This window comes from Pleurodeles waltl, chromosome 10 (assembly GCF_031143425.1).
Source record: "Pleurodeles waltl isolate 20211129_DDA chromosome 10, aPleWal1.hap1.20221129, whole genome shotgun sequence".
Lineage (NCBI taxonomy): Eukaryota > Metazoa > Chordata > Amphibia > Caudata > Salamandridae > Pleurodeles > Pleurodeles waltl.
Window position 1 is genome coordinate 495,918,257 of NC_090449.1, and position 25,994 is coordinate 495,944,250.

General features: G+C 48.1%; 1 protein-coding gene across 36 annotated transcripts in view; it reads left to right on the top strand.

Moving 5' to 3' along the window:
• MAP4 (microtubule associated protein 4) overlaps positions 1-25,994 on the top strand; it is a 1,914,856-nt gene that overhangs the window by 580,020 nt on the left and 1,308,842 nt on the right. For all 36 annotated transcript variants that reach the window (XM_069210826.1, XM_069210834.1, XM_069210837.1 and 33 more), the window contains one exon: positions 3,485-3,553. In XM_069210826.1, coding sequence (XP_069066927.1) covers positions 3,485-3,553 — 69 coding nt within the window. The remainder of the gene's footprint in view (positions 1-3,484; positions 3,554-25,994) is intronic.

Genomic DNA, 25,994 nt, shown 5'->3' on the forward strand with positions numbered 1-25,994 from the left:
CCCACCCACCCTCCCTCCCTCTTACCCCACCCTCCCACCCCACCCTCCCTCCCTCTTACCCCACCCTCCCACCCACCCTCCCTCCCTCTTACCCCACCCTCCCACCCACCCTCCCTCCCTCTTACCCCACCCTCCCACCCACCCTCCCTCCCTCTTACCCCACCCTCCCACCCTCCCTCCCTCTTACCCCACCCTCCCACCCTCCCTCCCTCTTACCCCACCCTCCCACCCACCCTCCCTCCCTCTTACCCCACCCTCCCACCCACCCTCCCTCCCTCTTACCCCACCCTCCCACCCACCCTCCCTCCCACCCTCCCTCCCTCTTACCCCACCCTCCCACCCACCCTTCCTCCCTCTTACCCCACCCTCCCACCCCACCCTCCCTCCCTCTTACCCCACCCTCCCACCCCACCCTCCCTCCCTCTTACCCCACCCTCCCTCCCACCCCACCCTCCCACCCACCCTCCCTCCCTCTTACCCCACCCTCCCACCCACCCACCCTCCCTCTTACCTCACCCTCCCACCCACCCACCCTCCCTCTTACCCCACCCTCCCTCCCTCTTACCCCACCCTCCCACCCACCCTCCCTCTTACCCCACCCTCCCACCCACCCTCCCACCCTCTTACCCCACCCACCCTCCCACCCTCTTACCCCACCCTCCCTCCCACCCTCTTACCCCACCCTCCCACCCACCCTCTTACCCCACCCTCCCACCCACCCTCTTACCCCACCCACCCTCCCTCCCTCTTACCCCACCCACCCTCCCACCCTCTTACCCCACCCACCCTCCCACCCTCCCACCCACCCTCTTACCCCACCCACCCTCCCACCCTCCCACCCACCCTCTTACCCCACCCACCCTCCCACCCTCTTACCCCACCCACCCTCCCACCCTCTTACCCCACCCTCCCACCCACCCTCCCACCCTCTTACCCCACCCTCCCACCCACCCTCCCACCCTCTTACCCCACCCTCCCACCCACCCTCCCACCCTCTTACCCCACCCTCCCACCCTCTTACCCCACCCTCTTACCACACCCTCCCACGCTCTTACCCCACCCACCCTCCCACCCTCCCTCCCTCTTACCCCACCCACCCTCCCACCCTCCCTCCCTCTTACCCCACCCTCCCTCCCACCACACCCGCCCACCCCTCCCTCCCTCCCACCCTCCCTCCCTCTTACCCTCCCTCTTACCCCACCCTCCCACCCACCCTCCCTCCCTCTTACCCCACCCTCCCTCCCACCCTCCCTCCCTCCCTCCCTCCCTCCCTCCCTCTTACCCCACCCTCCCACCCCACCCTCCCTCCCTCTTACCCCACCCTCCCTCCCTCTTACCCCACCCTCCCACACCACCCTCCCTCCCTCTTACCCCACCCACCCTCCCTCCCTCTTACCCCACCCTCCCACCCACCCACCCTCACTCCCTCCCTCCCTCTTACCCCACCCTCCCACCCACCCTCCCTCTTACCACACCCTCCCACCCACCCACCCTCCCTCTTACCCCACCCTCCCCCCCACCCTCCCTCCCTCTTACCCCACCCTCCCACCCACCCACCCTCCCTCCCTCTTACCCCACCCTCCCTCCCTCTTACCCCACCCTCCCTCCCTCTTACCCCACCCTTCCACCCACCCTCCCTCCCACCCTCCCTCCTACCCCACCCTCCCACCCACCCTCCCTCTTACCCCACCCTCCCTCCCTCTTACCCCACCCTCCCACCCCATCCTCCCACCCACCCTCCCTCCCTCTTACCCCACCCTCCCACCCACCCTCCCTCCCTCTTACCCCCCTCCCTCTTACCCCTCCCATCCCACCCCACCCTCCCTCCCTCCCATCCCACCCCACCCTCCCTCCCTCTTACCCCACCCTCCCTCCCTCCCTCTTACCCCACCCTCCCTCCCTCTTACCCCACCCTCCCTTCCTGTTACCCCTCCCTCCCTGTTACCCCACCCTACCTGTTACCCCTCCCTCACACCCTCCGTCCCTGTTACCCCTCCCCGTTACGCCTCCCTCCGTCCCTGTGGCTGTTAATCCCCTCCCTCCAATCGTCCTTCCCTGTTGCTTTTGACCAACTCCCACTCTCCTTACCAAACTATGCAAGGGACAGGCCATACAGTAGTTACTATACAATGACGGAGTATATCATACTGTAAAATGGCAGGCCATAAACCATACTGTATGAGAGGCCATACATACCATACCATACAATAATATACAATGACAGGCCATACCATGCAATGACAATCCATTCCATACCATACCATACCTTGCCATACCGCACTATACAATGCACAGTAGCCACACTTTTGTACCACATGGCATGGTTGTTGAACAAGAGTAGTTGGTTCAGGAATAGTGAAATGTCAGACGACAAACGTGCCTCAACCTATTTGATTCCGAGTTGTGATAAAATGGCGGCTTACAAACTACACTGATAAACCTCTGTTATGTATTTTTAGAATGTTCTTAATAAAAAGCTGTAGCAATTTTGGGCAGTTTGACAAACTTCTGTTTACAGTTTTTGCTTTTGCTCAGGGCAAACATTCCTGCAAGAGTTTGAATGTAAAATAAACATTTTGTTCCCCTTCTCTATAAGTCTCTCCCGATTCCCTTTTGCACAGTAACCAATGTACATGAAATATTAACAAAACGATCTTGAGTTGCTGTGTAAATCTTTGCAAAGTTTTATGCAGATTCGGGAAATGGGACAGAATGCTAATTATGCAGAAATTCAAAAACTTCCTTTCAGTGGAAAACTCAACAAAAAAATAACTAGACTAGTCATCATCAGCTATTTAACTGTGTGTGTTGGAGGGGGTTGCGCTTGTGGGCAGCTTGTGGGCATAAATGAACACTGCTGAGGGTGCCAAGGTTGTCTACCCATTTCCTTGCCTGCTGCTACATGTACCCATCTTTAGGTCTGTCATTGCTTCCAGGTTGTGATAATGTTTTATTAAAAATAAAGTGGCACAGGTAAATGGTGATGTCGAACAATCATGACATAGTAAGAAGTAAATGATTCATCTTGCAAAATAAAAATTAACAAATGTTAAACACCAAAAGACGTAATTAACGCACTATAGCTTTATAGTAGAAAAAGGCAAACCTATTAATTTTGTTAGTACATATGTATATCTTATTTTAAAATGAATTCGGGTGAAGGGACCTGCCTGATGCTTTTTGAACTGTTGGCTACAATAAGGCCATCTCCGCATTCCCAAATGTAAGAACAACGTAAGCTGCCACTGTGGTTGCAGCGTTTGTTATATATTAACACTTCGTAACTGCTTACATAATTGCTATGACAGTTGTTATGTGTCAAGTTCTTGTTTTCTGTCATTGCCGGAAAAGTGTACTATGTCAGATTTAAAAATTTCATTTTGATGGCGTGAATGATGATGCTCCATGCCGCCCATTAATTTCGAAAATGTTTTTGCAGCCTTCTAAGTTACCCTTGCTTAATGTTTGTTATGGATTATTGCAGCTGCTGCAGCTTCTCAACCAGCAGTGCTAGAGAACGGTGACAGGGAAATTGAAGAGAACTTCATGACTGGTATGTAGTCACTAAAGTTGTATCTTATGAGTATCACTCCTCCTGTAGATGCTGGTTGTTTATACTTTGTTGTAGGTATTCAGTAATTTGTGATCTTCCTCCTCATCATGTCAGGAAGACTAGCACTACAAGCAGGGAAATAAATCTTTCTCCAAGAGATGCTATCACGTAAAAAAGAAGAAAATAATTCTATGCATAGTGCAACCACACCCCACCCTTCTTCAGCTCATACCCATGCCTGTTTTCAGCATTTACTCAGTTTTTGGTGTCTTACTGGAAGTGTCATTTTTTTCAGTTTGCTCTTTAAATTTGATTAGCTCCAAAACCTGAATCTCACTGTTACACACGTCTTAAGACTTCAAGCAATGCATGGTGTGTGTTGAGTTCATCTTGATGGCTGAATGTGTTGATGGAAGGATTTTTGGCCACTAAATTCATTGTCTGTTCTGTGTTAGGCCACAGTTGAGGTGGTAAAGGTGAGATGTCTGTTGATGTCAAAGATGGAACTACAACTGGGTGAGCCAGTCCGCTACTCAGCAGGATATTGCCCTGTAGGGTTTTGTGAAAGGTTTCTGGGAGGTACTTCTAATCGCAGATTTTTTACCTTCGAATGCTCTCCAGGTGACACCTGGGGAACATTCTAAGGTAAACAATCTGCGACTGGATCTGGAAAACCTTGAGCAGTACATCTGTGTGCCAGTAGGTAGCTCAGGTCAGCACCATCCACACCAGATGTGATGTGCGTATTGCCTACATAGGCACCACCCCAGCATGCTGACATCAGGTCATTTTGTTCCATGTCAGCTATTGCAGATCCAGAGAGCTACCCTGGCCACTTTTTGACCAACTTCTTCTCAACTTTTGTCAAGACATTAGCAAAATATTTTCTTGGTGTCTTTGGTGCTTTGGGTCAGACCATGACTCTTAGTCCTGCTTTGACTGTCGGTCGATGCACCAAAAGGCGCTCTTGGAAAAGGGAGATGAAACTCCTTGCAGCGCAGCATCAGAAGACACTGCATCTCTCCTGGTCCCGTCATAAGATCTCTGGGGCATTCCCAAATTCATTCCCACAACCAGTCATCCTCAAATTCATTATTGGGTAAGTTGAAAAAAGTCGTTGGTGTCATTCGACTTCACTGAACCCCTCCAGTTGTGTGGACGGGACACAGGAATGTCACCATCCCGGAAGCCCCCACTCCCTCCCTCCTACAGAGCCAGCACTGAACCTTGCTCCATGTGTCCCCAAATTTCCAGGTGCCAAAGTGACTCATGCCCATCTTGGTTAAGTGTTAACGGCTAGCAAGGGAATCATTTGTTAAAATTCTTTTCAAAATAATTAAGCTACATTTTTTGTCCCAACTGTAACCGTGGGGAAACAATTTACATCTAAGTAGCATGATATTATGAAGAAGTTAAATATGAAATAAAGGCACATAGAATCACTCCTTTTATTAGGTCAATTTGATAAAAGGGTGCAATTCAAAAAAAGTCCACAAAAACATCAACCTTGTCATGTCAGTTTCAATGTCTGAATGATTAAAGCCAAAAATGAATGTCCATGAAAGTCCACTCTAATCAAAATTGATATCTTTACGCCATAAAGGTCAAACAATAGAACAGTGAGGATACAGAAGATTCATGTGGGAAGAGATGGACTTGTCCAGCTTTCTTGAGTAGAAGTTAAAACTAGTGTTTTAACTGATGCTCTTCAGTCCGGGCACATCATTGTGGAGCCTGTGCTCCCATTTAACAAAGCCCTTATTGATGCTCTACTGAGAGCATGGTCTAAACCCTTTTCAAGGGTCCCAGTCAGTTGCCAGCTTTCCTGTCTACATTGCCTTGCCCCCTGAGACCCGGCATTTCTCATCCAGCACCCCACCCCTGACAGTCTAGAGGTGCAGACCTTGATGGGCAAGGTTAACCCAAGTCCATTCCCTACCAAAAAATGATCTTTTCCTCCACCAGCCTGGCTGCGCGGTTGATGAACACAGCATACCCTTTGGGCCGTCACATCCACACTTTGTGGTATTTTGTGGTGCAGGAGCTGCCCTTAGTTCAGGGGGAGGCTTGTGTGATCCTTAAACAAGCTATACTTGATGGCCACAACTCAGCAAAATTCTCTTCTGGTGTGAGTTGGACACCACGTTCCCACTATGAAAAGCAAATGGGCTCCACAGTGGCTCTTCGGTGCCATGCTTGGTGAAAGTCCACAGGCTTTTCGACAGATGTCTATGGAAGCTTCATAAATGTGCACTTTGATACCTCTCGCTTGTTCAGCGTCAAGGTGAATGCAACGCTGGAGTGGTTTAAGGACAGCCAAATAACAGCTTGATCTTTGGGCCCATCCACTGCCCTCCACCAACCGCACGCTACCTTTCTTCCCTTACGTGGCTATGGTACGAAGTTTCACTCTCATCCATATTACCAGCCATACCCACAAGACTAGCAGGCGTCCCAGCCTTTTCATGGCTGCGGTCGAGGTTTCCACAAATCTTGTGGGCACCAGGCACACAGTGCAGCCCAGTACTCCACCCCACCAGCTGCCTCACCCCTCTAACCCTCTTTAGTGTGCCCTCAGCGGGACACTGCCACCCAGTAGGAAGCAGGATCCGTCATTTTCTACTGCACAAAAGGCTGGGCTATGCTCTTCAATTCCTAGAAACTCCACCTCACATTCGGCCATCCATACAGAATTTGTCAGAGGACCACCTATCCTTGTTACATAAGGAGATGCAAGCTGTTGTGTCCAAAGGGGCCATCAAGAGGATGGCAACTCCAGAAGTAGGGTGTGGTTACTACTTCTGCTACTTTCTGCTGTGGAAAATGAACGTTGACCTCTGCCCTATTCTGGCCCTTTCTCCTCTCAACACCTTCCTAAGAAAGAACAGATTCAAGATGCACACCCTTGTTCAGGTTCTGTCTGCCCTAGATCGTGGAAATTGAATGGTGGCTTGGACCTGCAGGACATTTACTTCCTTATCCCTGTCTTGCACTTCCACAGATGTTACCTGCTGTTCAAGGTGCACTAAGAGCATTTCCAGTTTGCAGTACTCCTGTTTGTTCTCTCCAGTGCCTCTCAGGTGTTCACTAAAGTGATGGCAGTGGTTGCTGTTCATGGTCGGAGGCTGCCAGTGCCATTCTTTTCCCTACTCCAACTACTGGCTGCCAAAGACAGGCTCATTACAGATAGTAGTCATTCACCTCCAGACTATGGCAAACCACCTACATTTGTTGAGGTTCACTATGAACATGCTGAATTCACACCTTACTCCTAAAACGCTCCTTTTCATGGGAGTCGTTCTGCACCTACCCTCTGGTGTGGAGAGTCTAGGACATTCGGACTATGATCTGCAGTCCTGGATTTCAGTGAGACTGGCTAATGCTGCTTGGTCTGATGACCTCCTGTATCTTGCTGGAGAAGAACGTCAGATGGCATATATGGACTCTATATTGGGCACAACACCAGGGATATCTCTCTTTATCGGGTCCAGACTTCAGAGGAAGCTGCAAAGGATCAGCAGTAGTTGCTCAATAGCAGTTTGGTCTGCAGCAAACCCTCTCCCTTCTCCACCTAGTTTGTATGTTACTATTTTTATTAAAGTTTACAGTAGGTCACATAGAAGAGCATATGGTCGCCGGCAGGCTGCACGCAGAGACATGTGAATTGCAATCAGAGTATATGGCATATTATTAGAAAGGCACCGTGGGCAATAATATGAACAATTTTTTTCCAGCAGTAGTGAGACTTCCCTTGGACAGAGAAGGTGGGGATCCCAAAAGAGGGGAACAAACAGACAACAATAGCAAATCTGGCCAGGCCAGTCCTCTTGCAAACGTACCAGCTACACACCTCAGAAATCAACATTTGCAGCTGGGATGGGAAAGCTGTTGGGGGGGGGGGGATGGGGGGGGGTGGCGGCAAGGAAAGATAGGTGCTCCTACCTGGAGCCAGATGTGGTGGAGACCGGCACACCATCTTCTGAGCCTGACATGGAGCTGTCAGAAGCAGACTTGGTCCGAATTACCTGGCCCCCTTGTTCCATGCGTGGGAAAGCTAACAAAATGGTGTCCCAAGCGGGCAGTATTGGCACCCTCCTAAGTCCGCTAGCCTCCTCCCAACGGATCGCCTCCCTTTTACAGTCCACCCACTTCCTCAGTTCCAGCCCCCAGTGGTAAACATCAGGACCTCTAGAAGACTTCTAGCTTATTGTCAGTTGCCGACAGGCCAGAATTGAGGCTAGGTCTAGAAGTCTATCCATAACCTTTCTGACCACTGAACGTTCATGAAGGCCCAAAAAACCTAAGACTAAAAGAGAAGCGTCTATCTGTGTCCCCTCACACTACTTGGAGGGGTGTGCTCCCCTGCTGTTTTGAGCGCTTCTGCTTGGATAGTGAAGTGTGGTTACACCCGGACTCCTCAGGAAGCTTCATGCCTTTGTCGTAAAGCTCAATCTAGTCCCAGCCCACGGGCAGATCTGTGAATAAGTGCACATTGTCCTTAGATTGAAGAGTAAAGTCAGGGTACAAGGACACCTTGGCATTGTCTACCACAAATGGGCCATGTGCATGGGCCTGCTGTAGGAGGTGGTCTCTGTCCCGGAAGTGAAGAAGGTGGGCCACCACTGGTCACAGTGGAGCTCCAGGGTGGGGTTCCCGAGCCGGTACCCTTTGTGCACGCTCCAAGGCGTAGAAGTTGGAGAGACCTTCAGGGACCATGACCTCTCGCAAGGAAGGCCAGTGAGGGGTTCCCCTCCACACGCTGTGGCAGTCCCAAAATTCAACCATTATTACGCCGAGCCAAACCCTTCTGGTAATCTAAGCGTGTGGCCAAGCGTTTTGTCTATGCCTCCAGAACGGCAGTGCAATGATCTGCTGATTGAACAGCTGACCTGCGTGATTGTACCGTGGTCTCCAAGGCCTAAACACTTTCCGAGACCTTCCGCAAGTCTTCACGAATAAGCTCCAGCTCTGCTGGATGAGAGTCAATTGTGCCCTCCAAGCACTTTCCTGAGGCATCATTGGCGGCCAGCAATTTACCAAACTTGTCATCCATGTGAGCAATGTTTCAGGAACCCATGACACCAGGGCTGAAGATGCGAGGGATGGGGGTGGGTGGGGGGAAGCAAACCAGCCCACATGACACCCCAAACCTCCCCCCCTGTTGAAATACAGATAATAGGGGGCACCAGTCCCACAAGACTCACCAAGATGGCTTTGGGCAGCTGTTGCCGAAGAGAGAGGGTGGCTCTTCCGTGGGGATCAAAAGGGCAGATCGGTGCTCTCAGTACAGCTGCAACAGTAACGTGTTGCATATGCTGAGGGGAAAGAGGTCAAAGAAACAAAGGAGGCTGGCCAGCTGTGTCACAGACCTTCCTGCAGCACCAGTGGTGGAGGGCACCAGCCCCCTGGGACCTGTTACCCTGGTCGTGGGTCAGACCAGAACAGTCCATGAAGCAAGGCCAGAAAATTCAACATCAGTCACCATATCCAGAGGCTTGAGGGCGGGGGCTTCTGGATCATCCTGGGCCTGTTATGCTGATTCCTATGTTTGGACATCCTCCATCAGAAGATTTGCTGCTGCGACCTTGGGCAAAAATAGGGCGGCTTCTGCAATCAGAGCGGAGCAGCCATCTTAGTTGCTGTGCTGTTGTTAAGGACACAGCGCCCCACATGCTCAAATACTCCCCACCAATGCCTTCCAATGGTTCCGCCGGGGTCCCGGAGGCTTCAGCGAGCCTCCCCTGTATGAGCGGGGAGGCGATGGCAGCTGGCCAAGACTGGGGAAGCTGCAGGCAGCAAGGAGCTCTGTCACCTGCTCCCTCAAAGCATGGCAACTGGCTCCACCCACCCCCACCTAGATTTGACAGTGTTGACTGACGCATCTCCTATGGGATTGTGTAACCACCTGGAAGACGCGGAGATTAGAGTCCTCTGGTCTCAGGCAGAGACCTGGCTCCACATCAACCTGTTGGCCTTCCTTCCATCAGTCAAAGGTAGGCTGGTTCAGGTGTTCACGGACAACACCACTGCCATATGGTACTGCAGCAAGCACGGCAGGGAAAGGGACGTGGACCCTGTGTCAGGAGGCCCTGCACCTCTGGATGTGACTGGAACGTCAGGACGTATTTCTGACTGTACAACACTGAGCTGGATTACTGAATGACAGGGTGGACAAACTCAGCCGTTTACACCTTGTGGACGATGAATGGAGTCTACATCCGGAGGTAGTGCAACAGCTCTTTCTAAAATAAGGAGAACTCTGGCTAAATGTGTTTGCCACCACTAAGACCTCACAGTGTTAGCAGTTCTGTGTGTTTATGTTTCCATCTCTTGTTCCCACTCATTCTGCTTGCAGTGGAACACAGAGCTCCTGGACGCTTTCTGCCAATAAGATTTCCTGCCTCAAGTTCTAAAGAAGATAATGTGAACTGGCCCAAATCATCCTAGTGGCTCCGGACTGGGCATGGAGAGTATGCTATCCTGAACTCCAGGGCATGAGCATCTGTCCTCTGACCAGGCTGTCTCTTTGCCAGGATCTCCTGTCACAACAGAAGGGCAGGGTACTATATCCAAACCTGTGCATGCTCCATCTTCTGCATGGAGATTGAGTGGCAACAACTGAGTGCTTTCGATCTTCCTTCCAGATGTCATTCTGGCAGCCAGGTCTCCAGCAACGAAGTCTGTATAATCTTGCCATTGGGACAAGTTTGTGGCATGATGTTAAGGGACGTCAATCTCATGCTCAAAAAGTAGAAATTCAAGATGCTCACTCTTGCTCAGGTGTTGTCTGCCCTAGACGAAGGAGACTGGATGGTAGCATAGGACTTGCAGGATGCATATTTTCACATCCCCATTCTGCCCGCCCACAGGCGCTACTTGCGGTTCAAGGTGGGGTCACGAGCACTTTCAGTTTACCATGCTCCCCTTCGGTCTCACCAGTGCCCCTCCGGTGCTCACAAAGGTGATGGTGGTAGCAGCTCATCTGTACAGGTTAGGGATTTCAGTCTTCCCATACCTCGACAGCTGGCTGTTGAAGGCTCCTATGTCCCAGGTTCTCATCAACCACCTTCAGACGATGTCGAACCTCCTGCACTCGCTGAGGTTCACTATAAACGTGCTAAAGTTACACCAGCCTCCCTCTCAGAAGCTCCCTTTCATCTGAGCCGTTATGGACACTATGCAGTTCTGGGCTTATTCTCCCGATCAGCGAGTCCAGGATATTCAGGTTATGATACCAATGTTTCGACCTCTATCCCGGATTTCAGTGAGGCACTCTGAGGCTGTAGGGACTCATGGCCTCTTGCATCCTGTTAGTCAAGCATGCCAGATGCCATATGAGGGCTCTACAGTGGGACCTGAAGTTCCATTGGGCGCAGCATCGGGGAAATCTTACTGAAATGGTTCAAATCTCAGAGGGACCTGCAAAAGACCTGCAGTGGTGGTTAGTGAACTGCGATTGGGTCAGAGGCAGACTCCTCTCCCTTCCCCTGCCAGTTCTCTCAGTAGTGACAGATGCGTCACTTCTGGGATGGGGCCGCCCTCTGGGAGAGGTGGAGACCAGAGGTCTTTGGTCTCCGGCGGAATCCGGATTCCATATCAACTTACTGGAGCTCCGGGCAATCCGGCTGGCATTGAAAGCATTTCTTCCTGTTGTAAAAGGGAAGTTAGTGCAGGTGGTCACGGGCAACACCGGCATGTGGTACTGCAAAAAGCAGGGCGGTGTGGGGTTGTGGACCCTTTGTCAAGAGACTCTGCGTCTCTGGACATGGCTGGAACAGCAGGGCCAACACCTGGCAGGTTCTCTGAATGTCAGGTCAGACGAACTCAGCCATCGCTGCCCAGCAGATCACGAATGGTATCTCCACCCAGAGATGGTGCACTGACTCTTTCAGCCGTGGAGAGAGCCTTGGTTAGGTCTGTTCACTCTGCAGAGAACGCACAATGTCCGCAGTATTGCACGTTGGACTTTCCAAGGTGGCAATCACTTGGCGATGCATTTTATTGCGAGTGGAGTTTAGGCCTCCTGTACATCTTTCTGCTCATGCTAATTTCTGCCTGAAGTTCTCAAGAAGATCAAGAACGGCCAGGCCAAAGTAATCCTAGTGGCTCCGGATTGGGCATGAAGAGTCTGGTATCCCGAGCTTTTGAAAATGAGCATCAGTCCTCCAATCGGGTTGCTCCTTCGAGAGGATCTTCTGTCGCAGCAGCAGGGGAAGGTTCTCCACCAGAACCTGTCAACTCTGCGTCTACATTTATGGAGATTGAGTGGCGACAGTTGATTGCGTTTGACCTTTCTCCCAAAGTCTGTAAAGTTATTTTGGCAGCCAGGCATCCCTCCACTAAAATGGTATACGTCTGCCGTTGGAAACACTTTGTATACTATTGTACAGAAAGGTCTATTGATCCACTTTCTGCTTCTCTTTCTGATAATCTTCTCTTTATACTATCTCTTGCTCAGCAGGGTTCTACTTTGGGTACTTTCAAGGCCTATCTTTCTGCCCTATCGGCATTCCTTCGGCTGCCTGATCAGCCTTCACTTTTCAAATCTCCCATTGTACATCGATTCCTCAAAGGGCTTGTACATATGTTCCCCCCATGCCCTTTATGTCCCAATGGGACTTAAATCTGGTCCTCACATTTCTTATGTCTGCTCCCTTTGAGCCCTTGCACACCTCTCCCTTCCAGCTGCTCACCATCAAGACAGCCTTCTTAGTGGCAATAACATCTGCCAGGAGGGTGAATGAGATGCAAGCTCTGTCATCAAAGCCACTGTATCTCATTATATATCCAGACAAGGTGGTACTCATAACTTGTTCCTCTTTCCTCACAAGGTGGTGACCCCATTTCATCTGGATCAGAACATTACCCTGCCCGCCTTGTTTACTCCACCGCATCCCTCCAAAGAAGAGGAACAACTCCACTGGCTTGACCCCAAAAGAGCGTTGTCGTTCTACCTTGACGGCCCAAAAGGGTTCCGGGTGGATGACCAACTCTTTGTGGGGTACGCGGGAGCAAAGAAGGGTCGGGCAGTGCAGAAATTAACCATTTCGCACTAGGTCGTTCTCTGCCTTTAAGATCTTTTACACATTGGCCAGGAAGCAGCCTACTGAGGGCTTGAGGGCTCATTCTACTAGGGGCAAAGCTGCTACCAATGTGCTAGATGGGGGGCATACCAGTCCTGGATATCTGTCACGCAGCAACGTGGGCATCCTTGCACACGAATCAGGTCCGGAGGGACAGATGCTTTGCTCATTCGGTCCTACAGGACTTTTTAGTGTAAAGGATATTTATCCACAGCCATCTGCCAGGAGGTTATGGCTTGGGTATCTATTCAAAGGTAAGGAACCTGCAGCTAGAAGTCTCTATCAGATGAACAAGTTAAATACCTTTGGTAATGCATTATCTGGTAGAGGCTCTATCTAGCAGCACATTCCTTACACCCACCCATGCCTCCCCGCTCTGCATATATGTCTAGTAGGGTTAGAGTTTATCCCTTTCAGGGCCCTAGTTTTGTGCAGAGAAACTGTTCATTCTGTCCATGACTCTGCACTTCTGGTGTGGAAGTTCGTGGGTAAAAGAACTGATGTACGCTTGCCAGTGTGGTACCTTTAAAGGTGACCGTGATGTCAGAGATGGCACCAACGAGGCTGACGACGCCACATGAAGCTGGACGATGCTCACGGATCCGAAGAACGCCACCTGACTGCATGCGCAGGGTATTGCTCAGCAAAAAATTCCAGCTTTGAAGCGGACACCAGGGTTTTCAAAGTAAAAAGAATCTGCAGCTAGGTAGTCTCTACCAGATAATGCATTACTGAAGGAAGTAACCTGTTCGTCAGAGCCGTAGATATGAGCATTTTGCCCATCAGTCCTGCAGGACTCTGATTTGAATCAGTTCTTCCTCTGGGGGGAAGGGCGGGGGGGTCATTGCTTTGGTATCTATTCTAAAGCAATGAATATGTGGTTAGAAGTCTCTTCCGATTACTTACCTTTGTTGATGCCTTTTTTGGCAGAGACCCTTCCTTCCTCCCCACTCTGTAAACTGTACTCTTTATTCTAAATGTCCTTCTAAGATTCTGCTCAATGGTCACAACCATTCCGACATAGCTCTGTGTCTGGGGGTGCAGAATGTCATGGAAAAAAAACTCATGTCTGCCCACTGGTGTGGCACCTATATAGGTACTGCACACATCACATCTGACTTGGATGGCATTGGAGCCACCTACCGAAACACTGAGGTACTGCTCAAGATTTTCCAGTATGACACCTGGGGAATATTCTAAGTTACAGAAGCTGTGCTAGTCTCTACCAGAAAAGGTGTTCCCAAAGGTAAGTAAACTTCTCATTTACAATGTTTGAGGTGCCCATTTCAGTATTCCCTTTTAAGTGTTTGTGGCCTCCCTCATACAAGGCGCACTTCACTGAACGTCATGAGTTAAACACTAGGGTTGATCAGGCTCCCTCAGGCAAACATCTATGAAGGGAAAAAGACAACTGCTAAACTTGCATGAAAGGTTGAGCTGAGCTCAAGTGTTACTGAGCTGCCTTTCCTCTTGGAAAAAAAATCCAGCCCTTTTGCCAGTGCTCGAAATCACCAACATTGAAGGAGGATGAAAGAGCTTCCCATTCTGTGGTATGGATGTCTGTACTGGACACTTCTTGTGATGCACCTTTTGTGCATCAAAGAATGTACAAGGCCATGGTCAAAAGAAAGTAAGAAGTGTAAGTGCACAGGACTATTGGAATCGTTACTATTTTTCATGTCAGAGGTTAAACATAAATTCAAGCAAAGCCCTTTCATCATTGAAATTTGCTGTTTTCCCTTCAGTTAGGAGTTAGCGCCATTTTAATCTTTTTCAGCAGCTTTCAGCTTCGTATACTTATTCTCAGACTATCTCCCCTCGCTTTTCTTTTTCCAGACGACTAATACATTTTTGCTCTTCATTCTCTGTCAGTGTTTTGTCCAATGGAAGTCGGATAACTATGCAGTGTTGAACTTTTTTAACCCTGACAACTGTATCTCTTTTCACTTCTCTTGTTAACTGCATTCATTATTACTGCAGAGGATTCTGCAGTTTCATCAATGCCAGCTGATGGGTGGATATTGTTCCAGGACTTATTGCTTCAGGAAAGAACATAGCTAAACAGATAGCCAGTTGACTATTGAAGTCTGTATTACTTAAGTCGTTTCTCCATATCTTAGCCCAGTAAATGAGAACAAGGCTTTAGGTATCTCAACCTGGCATATTCCATTCACAGGTCACTCCTGTCTATCAGTAAACTACCTTATGTTTCAGGGTAGACCATGCCAAACAGAGGATTAGGGGCATAGTTAAAAAAAAAAAAGAAACAAAAAAAAACTCCTAAAGCAGCTTACGACCTGCCTTCCAGCAGCTGCAGCGAAATCTGGCCTAAACATCCAACACAGACAGCAATTTGTGGTTCAGGTTGTCATTCTTACACTCAAATATTCAGGGTAAAGTCAGTCTTTCTGATGGCAACAATTTGACTAGTGATCATGGCCAAATCCTTAAGTATTGTAACTTCAGCCGACGTAGAGTATCGTCAGCCTACTTAGGCCGTCAAGGCTATTCACGCTTCGAAAGGAAAGCACTTTTTGTCTTCCTGTACTTCAGGTGACCCTGATTTCAGTGCATGCAAAACTCTGCCATCCAATCTTACAACTCCTCAATCAACACTAAAATGTATGCATGACTCTTACCGCTTTGATCTGCATGGATAAGGGGGAAGGGGCAGATGTCCCTCCTTACATAAAAAGTGGTATTGAGTTACCTATTACTAGTCCGTCTTCAGAATATTCACTGTTTCAGGAATCATTTATTGACCATTTGCAAGAGAACTTCCTGCTCGTAGAAGGTATTGAGCGGTTTTACGATCAAGAGAAGCCATTGGGGTGTATTCCAAATAAATCATTCTCAACAGAAGCTGGAGACCTGTATTATTTGCACCACTTCCATCTAGTAGACTTATATGCTGTTACTGGTGTATATTCTTAACGTGTTGCACTAATGAGACTCAATAGCTTCTGTAGACCTCTAGAATGCCCACTTTAATGGTTCCACAAGGAAGAGCATTGACAGTGCACTTATGCTTGCCACAGGTTGAGGGCTAGGAATTCATTTTCATCCCACTTGGTATCAACACTGTTTCAAGGGAGTTCACTGCAGAGCTCTCCCCTTCGGTGTCTTTGACAACCATCTATGGACGATGAAGTCAAAAACCTGCAATTGGCATGCAGTATTTTTCACATCATATCTATTTCTGCAAAGCTTAAAATCTCATCTAACTCCTTGCCAATCTCTTGAGTTTATAGGAGGTTTTCTCAACATTTCCCTACAAGCGTCCTGTCTTCCAGAAAGAGTACAGAGCTATGGATGAGAGTCATGAAGACAATAGACATTGCCATTGAGGGTTCAGAGGCTGCATTCATGTAGTTCTTGTGGCTTGTCAGAAGAAGGGGGCCTTGTTAGTTCGTGTGACTTGTCTGAAGAAGGGGGCCTTGTGGCTTCATCTAGCTCTTCTCTGGCGGCAGCTAGGATGGTCTCATCAAAAATCAGATCTACAAAGTACTATCCTTTAAGCCTCCACGTTTGTGATAAGAGGAGACTATGACCATTTAACTCCTCAAGCTATGGCTAGAACGGTCATTGCTGAAATCGGATTACTCTGATTGTGGCCAGCTCTAGAAATGACCCTTCATATAAGCCAGCTGCTTTAGAATGCAGTATTCCTGGGTCTGAAATAATTTCTTCCTCTTCTTTTAAGCAATATTTTCAAATCTTACAGTGCTCAACTTCTATGTTTAAACAAGTAGGGGGATGCAGCCCGCTCTGTTGCAAATAGCTGTTCAGCTGTGGCACTGGATGATTCAGAAATACCTTCACATTGGTCTTTAATCTGAATGGAACACATTAACCAGGGAGTAACCCTGAGCAGGTTCTATTGTGCTCCTCATGAATGTCAAATGAACAGATATTATTCTGTTAGCTAGGCCTGTTTGCCCCAAAATGTAATTATTTATGCCCCCAGCTTGTAACTTGTCTGGGATTCTTTGCTGAAATTCCTTCACACTTTTCCGTCTGCTTTTTGATGCATGACTTTCCAGGCACTTGAGAAATTCAACAATTCAGAGATGATCTGCATATATCCCCATTGTGCCAAAGCAGATTAGATTTTCAGACCAGATATGTATCTGGTTGTCTTTGAAGACTGTATATTTAATTTCCCATGAAGACCAAGTGTTATTGAGAAGTTTTTTGTTTTTTTTTGGTAAGATTTTGATGAAATGTTTTCTTAATCAGATCACCAGTTATTCCAGGCTTTCAAATCAAGAGCCCCATACATTCATAGCCAAGGACATTTATGAAACCTCTGTGCTTACAGCGCAGTACGTTCTGTTTGTGGCTTGTGTAGCTGTAGATACATATGCTCTGTATGCTCCTGCCCATCTAGTGTTGGGCTTGGACCTGTGCAACTTGTTTTTCTGTGAAGAAGTCCTTTGAGTCATGAGTTATAGTGACTCCACCTATGACTGATGATGAACATGGACGTTGGCTCAGTTGTTAGATTGCTACAGTCCTGAGCAGAGCTCTCACACTGAGTAGTAGGAAGAAGAACATCAAGGGAAGCAGGGACACCAACTTGGCAAAACCTCGACTGAATGCATGCCCTCCCTCTCACTTGTTGCACACTGACACTTCTTAGACCTAGCACAGTCCCAGGGAATTTGGGCATAGAAGCCCAAATCCCAGCAACAGGCTTTTGGTCTGCCATTGCCTGCAGGCCATGGCCAGTACCAACAAAAGACCTTGGAGCCAATTCCAAGCCAGCCCCTGGTGCTCAAACAGCTGTACACGTCCCCAGTCTCCTCCAGCCCTGACAGCTCCTTCCGACTCCAGCTCCTTAAAAGGCCACTTCGGATCAGGCACATCACTCTGTGCCAGAACCCACTTCGACACACAGGGACCTAAAAGACTCCGTCAGCATCAAGTTGACTGGTACCTTAAGTCCAGTCCTCTGCGAGGTTCCAGGAACTGGAACAGCCTATCCTCTAATGTCTCTAGGATGAGCTCAACGGCCGAGACTTTGCATCCACCCCTAGACCAGGAGGATCATCGGAAAACCGCCTTCTAACACAAGAGACAACTAAGCTTTGAGGAGGAACTTGCATTGCACCCTTCACCTCCTAAGCTGAAGAAATATCAGGACACAGGCAATAGCCCACTACCATTTCTTCCTCCTGTTATTTCTCCCCCTCCACCTTCGCCACCTGTTCTCCACATTCTTACATTTTTGGGGGGAATGTGGGGGGTGGGGGGGGGGGGCACAGCACCTTGTACTATCTAGATATGTATGAGACCCCATACGACCCTGAGCCTTGGAGATGACCCATGGGATGCCTACAATGTTGATCGGCTGAGCACTGATCCAGATCTCTACCCTGCCAAACCTTCGCTCCTGATGACACCACCTCTTACCATGAGGCCATCCACAGGACTGCCATATACTATGATTGACGTACACAGCATACAGGAAGACAAGGACTTCCTCAGTGAAACACTGTCGCTGCTCAACGAACATTCAAGTTCCTGCCCAAAGTCAAAGGCATGCTCAAAACTACATCTGACACTTTCAAAGAGTCCATAAAGGCCAGACTGGTGACTCCCAGGGTATATATGAAATACAGACCATCACCCTCCGACCCACCCTATATGCAGGGCCATCTTCCTCTGGAATTCTAGTAGTCCACAGTGCACGTAAGTGTGTCAATGCCCGGGATACTAGCGATGCCCATCTTCCAGATAAAGAGAGTCAGAAGATTGATGCGGCATGCAAGAGGGCTGCCACACAGTCAGCAACTAGCTGGAGAATCAGTAACTCAACTGGCGTACTCTCTCATTATGACCAGACCCACTGGGATGAGAGGTTCCATTTCAAAGAGGGTGCCAAAGCTAATTCCCTCAAGCCATCAGCCTCCTACCAGAGAACGCAACACCAGCATCAACCTACACACAGGTACTTCCTTAGAGCCTATAGAGGCAATAGCTCCAAAGGCAGGGGTTGAGTGTGTGTCTAATGGAGGTGTTCCTGCTAAACAGTGACACTCTTTCCCTTCTCCTCTGATCACACTACGCTTGTCAAGGATGACTGTAGAGGTTCCTCCTACAGTTGGAAAGAGTCACCTCTGACTAGTGGATCCTTTCAGTAATCAGGCGTGTCAATGCTTAGAACTCACTGCAACTCCAACAAACATCCCTTCCTGCAAACACTTTCTCTTTAGAACACCAGCACCTCCTTCAGGAAGAGGAACAGGCTCTCATCATCAAAGGGGCGATAAAGCCTGTGCCTCCACTTCAGAGTGGCAGAGGTATACTCCTTATACTTTTTTATCCCTAAGAAGGGTGGGGCACTCATGCCTGTACTCAATCTCAGGCCCTTTAATGTGTACATCATGTCAAATCACTTACGCATGTTCATAGTACATGGCGTCCTCCACCTGCTGCAGCAAAGCAACTTCATGCCCACTTTCGACCTAAAGGATATATATTTCCACATCCCAGTCCACCCTACTCACCAACCATACCTGCGGTTTGTGGTAAGTGGTCAGATTGTTCACTTAAAAATGCTGCTATTCGGGGGTCACTAAAGCCCTAGGTTGTTCACAAAATGCCTTGCTGTTGTAGCTACTTATCTCAGGAGAGGAGGCATCTTGCAAAGTCTATGGTTCACCATCAATATAGTCAAGTCTCACCTTCAGATACAACCATTCCTGGGTGCATTTCTCAACACAGTTACCGGGAAAGCTTACCCCAGTCAAGCACATGTTCATGCTATTTATTTATTACTGCCTCTCTTTCAGCCAGATCACCATGATGGCCTCTTTCATTGCTGTAGTTCCCCATGCGAGGTTACACAGGCATCCTTTACGAGTCTCTAGCTTATAATGGTCACTGGCAAAGGGCCATTTGGAAGATATTGTGTTTATTTGGGACAGCACCTATTGCGCTCTGCAGTGATGGACAGCAGTAATCTGTTCAGGGCCAACCCATTCCTGCAGTTGAACATCACAACTGAGTCCTCCCTCACAGGATGGTGTGTGCATCTTGACCATGTGACCGATCATGGCTTGTGGACAATCCATCAACTGGGCTAACTCAACTCATTGACTCTCCTTTCGAACCCCCTTTACTCAAGACCCCTAAATGTTCTTTCTTGGAAAGTTGCCTTCCTAGTTACCATACCATCTCTCAAGATAGTGGGTGAGCTTCGAGCTCTAACCTTAGAGGAACCTTTTTTGCAAGTGCACAATGACAGTCATCCTCGGGACCAACCCAGAGTTTAATGCCTAAGGTGCAATCCCTCTTCCACTTTTTTTTTTCAAACTGTATATTCATTTTATAAAGTGTTTTACCATTTTAGCAGTATACAGTCACATTTAATTTAACCCCCCTTCAAATCAGACAGTTGAGTAAAAAAGGCCTGCATGTATTACATTGATAGATTAAATTATTTTCACAAGACAAAACTGCTCTGTTACCTACTCTAAAGCACACGGCAGCCACACTCTCTCCCGAAAGCATTCATAGTCAGACGGCTGGTCAAGTGCTATCAAGCTTACTGCACCAAACCAAACGGCAATTGCTGTCCCAGCCAGGCCCCACACTACCTGCAAAATGGGGGCTTCCATTGCCTTCCTTTAAAAAAAAAATCCAATAGCTGATATATGTAAAGCAGCAACTTGGTCCACTCCACACACATTTACCAAACACTATTGTGTGGGTGTCTTAGCACGCCAACAAGCTAAAGGCTAAAGTTGGCAAGGCTGACTTATGTACCCTCTTTTAATCCTGTGGAACATCATCCAGTTAGCTGCTGCTTATGGGAGAGCTCCTTGACAATCTACACAGAGCATATGTATTTACAGCTACACATGCGCCAAGAGGAATATTACTTACCCTGTAAGCATCTGTTTGCGGCATGTAGTTTTGTAGATTCACAGGCGTCTTCCCTTCTCAAGGCTTCAGGTTGTTGCAGATGCCTTTTCTTTCTTTCTCCTCTGTTGCATGTTCATCTTCTTTTCTTTTTTTTTTTTTTAATAAGCTCCATTTTCATCCTCACCTCCTGTGTGGAAATCAATCTAACAATGGAGCTGATGTCCATGCTCATTATCAGTCCTAGGTGAAGCCACTATAAATTGTCACTCCAAAGACTTAAAATAAAAACAAATTGCACATTTCGGAGCCCAACACTAGATGGCAGGAGTATGCAGAGCATTTGAATACAGCACTACATGCCACAAACAGATGCTTACTGGGTAAGTCACATTTTCCATCTTTGACATAATGGCTACCTTTTTGGATGATAATTTGTTAGTCACCTACAGTGATCTCACCCCAAGCAGTAGAGCAGAAAAGGCCATAATTGCCAGGTGGTGATTTTTCTCTGTATCCAAAGTTGTTGACATGAGCTCAGCCTCCTCTAAGACTTCACAACTTATTCCACTAATACTAAAACACCATTGTTGCCTTTCTGAAGGCGTGTGTGTGTGTGACATGTATAGCACTATCCATATCCATTTTAGGTTTCACTTGCAAACGCACTTGCTCGCTGCGTGCAAAATCTTTTGTTAGGAAACAAGACTTCAAAGGGTCTTAGGACCAGCCCCTTACTTACTTGAACTCACCATTGGCTTAGTCCATCGCTCTGATTTACATGTTTCTGATTGACCAGCACGCCGTCTACACGTCGTCCTCCTTCACTTTCTGTTGTCTTCTTTGCGGTCGGGTTGCCTGTGGACCAAGTACTCCTTCTGGTCACTTTTCATTGGACACTAGCCAGTGTCCTTCCTCTGTGGCACCTTGCTGAAGGTACTTCTTCTTTTCTTTAGCTTCGTGTTTCATGGCAGTATGTTGTTTGGGTATGTCGATGTTTCTTGTCAAAGTTTTTCTTTGGTGTCTGCGCCCTTCAGCTTGAAGGTATTGGAATGCTTTACATGAGCAGAGGTTACATTAGAGAAGGAGACATTAATTTTTGTTAGGTGCGGGAAATTACTGTGATTACACAATGTATCGAGCTGGCTGCTTTGACTGACTTTTGATCTGTTTCTGCAGCCTGTGATATTACAGGCGTTACTGCTTCCTGTTTAGCACTTTGAGCGTGGTGATAGTACTTGTACTGCAATCTGCTGTTCTCTTCTCCTCAGCAGTGTGAAATATACACTCGAAGGCCTCGTTAATGAAGGCATGTCCTCCTCATGCCTGAATTTATGAAAACAATGACTAATTCTGTTTCACTTAAGGCAACAAGCATGAGCTTCCCCCAAGAAAGGCAAGAGAACGAGTATGAGTGAGAGAAGGCCCTAAGTTACAAATTTCCACAAGAATGTCACAGTGATAGACTGCTGAAATTAAGTTGAGGGGCCTCACTGCAATGGTAACCATAATGCAGGGTCCAGCGCTTGGGCCAAGAGTGCAGGAAACACATTTCAAATTCATCTGCCTACAGTGCTAAAATCTGGTGTTCTCAGAACATAAAAATTGCCTAATCCATTCTGTCAACGTTTTGCCTGGGTAGAGAAGTGTGTAAACCTAAACATGACTTACCAAAGCAAATTTGGTATAATGGATTGTAACGAAAGTATTTCACAATTGCAGATGTTATTTAAATGTAAGTCGTATTGGTCTTCACCATCAAATTTATTGGTAAGTTGTTATGTTAATGGTGAATTATACAACAGCAGTGGCGTAATGAAACTTGAGGGGGCTCCCCTGCAAGGTGCCTGGAGGGCCCCCTGCCCCTGGACTCTGTCAGGGGCCTGCTTCCTGTATATAGTGTGGTGTGCTGAAGAGGCCCCCTGGGGCTGGGCCCACCCTCGCACCACTGGGGATGCGGGGGCGGGCCCCCTGGGGCTGGGCCCACCCTCGCACCACTGGGGATGCGGGGGCCTTTGTTACGTCGCTGTAAAACAGCATGTTATGCACCCAGTAGGTGCTTTAAAGTTCAGAACGCAATAAACCAAAGGAGACTTGTAACACGGAAATCACAGGTTTCACTGGCATGCAGCACAACTCTATGAAGTTACACAGATCTCACAACACAGCGATGTTTCTGCTTATAAATAAGCAAACGGGGAAAACTGAAACAATATCCTACTGTATAGGTCGCTTTAACAAGACAAGCAATGGCAAAGCCAATAGGTGTCACCTTTGTGTTTTCTTTTGCATTCTATCTTACTATCTAACTGGATTATAAGTATTATAAAAAGGTTATAATAATGTTTGTTATACATTTGATAAACCACTAATAGTTGTTTTGTTGTTTATTAATTCAACATACATCACACCACAATATCAAGCAAGATTGTCACATAAATCAACTCACTTTGGAGTCTGTCAGAGAAACGAAAGTAAACAAACGGCCGGAAGACAGAACCTGATAGTTGACCTAGGTCTTAGAGTGCTGCACAGCAAATGTGATGAGATAAGATCAAGCTTTAAAGGACTGTTAACAGAAAGCAAATTCATGGAAGGATACAGAAAACCCAGTTTAGGCAAATGGAGGGACAAACTGAACCTGGAGAACCTAAAGCAAATCAAACCAGTCAATGAAAAGCCAGAGATTGTGAGTTGCAAACCACAAAGCCAGTGGTAATCAACAAGTAGAATGCATTCCTAGGTCAAATTTCTGAAAGTCCCCAAGATGTCTTTCTTTAGCAAACCAGACAGCTGCACTTTCAAGTTTAGGTTCTGACCTAAAAATGATCTTTCATGGTAAATCTGCTACTTCCAGTCCAGGTTCTCTGATTAACACCTGCCTGGACATTCCCTCTAAGCATATACCATGCTCCACTCATATATGGCATTAAAATACGAGAGCTAGGTGAGAATGGTTGTCATGTTTCTCTTTAGGGGCACATAAACATGAGATCTTTTAAACATTTTGTATTCCTGCCTGCATCGCAGGGATTCCCAAAAGGCTATGAAGTCGGGAGAGCAAAGAATTAAAAATACCAAAACACCATTGAAAATATCCTTATCTAATTAATTCTTCATTTTCTTATGTACATGTTTATAATTTTTTTGTGCCAAATTCCAGTGTACCATGATTACATTTAAAACAAAGTTTGTGGGTTTATTATGGTGGAACATTAGAGAGTAGTTTAAGTTTCATCTATTTTGCAGTTTAAAAGAAATTTTGCAGTCTAGATTTACGATAATATTCCCACCTCTGCATAATTATTCTGATAGAGACTTCTAGTTGCAGATTCCTTACCTTAGAATTTCCCCAGATGTCAGACTGGATCCAGAGATTTTTCTTTGAGCAGTACCCTTCTGCACTGTCAGGTGGCATTGGTTGACTCTGCATGCGTCGTTGATGTCATGTTCGCCCTGATGACGTTGTGGTCATGTAGGAAAGTGCCACTGCTGGCATGGTTACCCCCCCCACCACTTTTTTCCTAGTGTTGATGCCAACTTTGAAAGTGTGCTGGGACCCTGCTAACCAGGCCCCAGCATCAGTGTTCTTTCCCTAAAACTGTACCTTTGTTTCCACAATTGGCACAGCCCTGGCACACAGTTAAGTCCCTTGTAAAAGGTACCCATGGTACCAAGGCCCTGTGGCTAGGGAAGGTCTTTACGGGCTGCAGCATGTATTATGGCACCCTAAGGGATCCCTCACTCAGCACATGCTCACTGCCTTGCAGCTTGTGTGTGCTGGTGGGGAGAAAAAGACAGTCGACATGGCACCTCTCTCAGGGTGCCATGCCCACAAACCCCTCCCTGTGGTGTAGGTAAGTCAGTCACCACTGTAGCAGGCCTTACAGCCCTAAGGCAGAATGCACTATACCACAGGTGAGGGCATTGCTGTGTGGGCAATATTCCCGTATGTAGGAGGCTGGCCTGGCTTGTAGTGGGTACCTAAGGTACTTACACCTTATACCAGGTCCAGTTATCCCTTATTAGTGAAATGTAGTCCGTGTCTAGAAGCCAGGCTGTCTAGAGTTAGCTGGAGGCAGAGCAGCCAAGGCTGAACTAGGCGACATGCAAAGCTATTGCAATACCATTGTAGTCACACAGTACTCACAAATGAAATACAATACTCAGTGTTACCAAAAATAAAGGTACTTTATTTTAGCAACACAATGCCAAAAATACTTTGGTGACTGTACTCCCTCAGGAGGTAAGTAAATTACACAGTATATACACTAGTAACTGTGTCGCTGAATTCCGCCAGCAAGCCTTGGCACATGCAAATCTGGCAGTTAGTGGAAAATGACACCGCCCGGGACCAGGAGGGAGCTGGTGGCCTCTACCAAGGAGGGGGAGACGAAGGGGGCTCCCAGTAGCTTGGAGAGCCCTCAGAAGACGAGGCAGAGCGCACAGAAGTGCTACAGCACAGGGGCAAAGGAGGTGCAAATGGAGACCCACGCAGCACGACAGAAAGGATTCCCACGCCACTGGAGAACCACTCAGGAAGCTGTGCGTGGCAGGATGGAGTGCTGGGGGCCTAAGCTGTGCTGTGCATGAAGAACTTCTTGGAAGGTCGCACACAAGCTTTAGCAACTGCAAATCACACGGTGCACTGGGGGTTACTGTCTTGGGTGGGGAAGCAAGCTTTTACCTCCACCACATTTGGACAGCTAGACATTGGGACTGTCTGAGTCACTTTAGTCCACCACCTGTCGCTGGATCCATGCCTGTTGTTGGGAGAGGGGACTCAAGCCACTGGTCGTCGCTGCAGAGAGATGCCTGCTGAAGGAGGGACGTGACTCCATCATTCCACAGGAGATTCCTTCGGTTCTTCTGGTGCAGGCTGAAGACAGACAGTCCTTGAAGAATGCACGACCTGGAAACTGTTGCAGTTGCTGGCAGGAGCTGAAGATACAATGTTGCATAAGTCGTCTTAGCTTCTTTGTTGCAGTTTTGTGGAGTTCCTGGAGCAGTCAGCAGTTGAAGTAAAGGATGCAGAGGATTCCTGCTGGAGTCTTGCAATCCGAATCTGGAGTAACACCCAGAGGAGAGATCCTAAATAGCTCTGAGAGGGGGATTGGTCACCTAACCAGGTAAGCACCTATCAGGAGGGGTCTCTGACTTCACCTGCTGGCACTGGCCACTCAGATGTTCCCAGAGTTCCCGGGCCATCCTGAAAACAAGATGGCAGAACCCAGGGACACTCTGGAGGAGCTCTGGGCATCACCCCTGGGGTGGTGATGGACAGGGGAGTGGTCACTCCCCTTTTCTTTGTCCTGTTTCATGCCAGAGCAGGGACTGGGGGGGGGGGTCCCTGAACTGGTGTAGACTGGATTATGCTAGGAGGGCACCATCTGTGCCCTTCAAAGCATTTTCAGAGGCTGTTGGAGGATACCCCTCCCATGCCTGTAACACCTATTTCCAAGGGGGAGGGTGTAACACCCCTCTCCTAA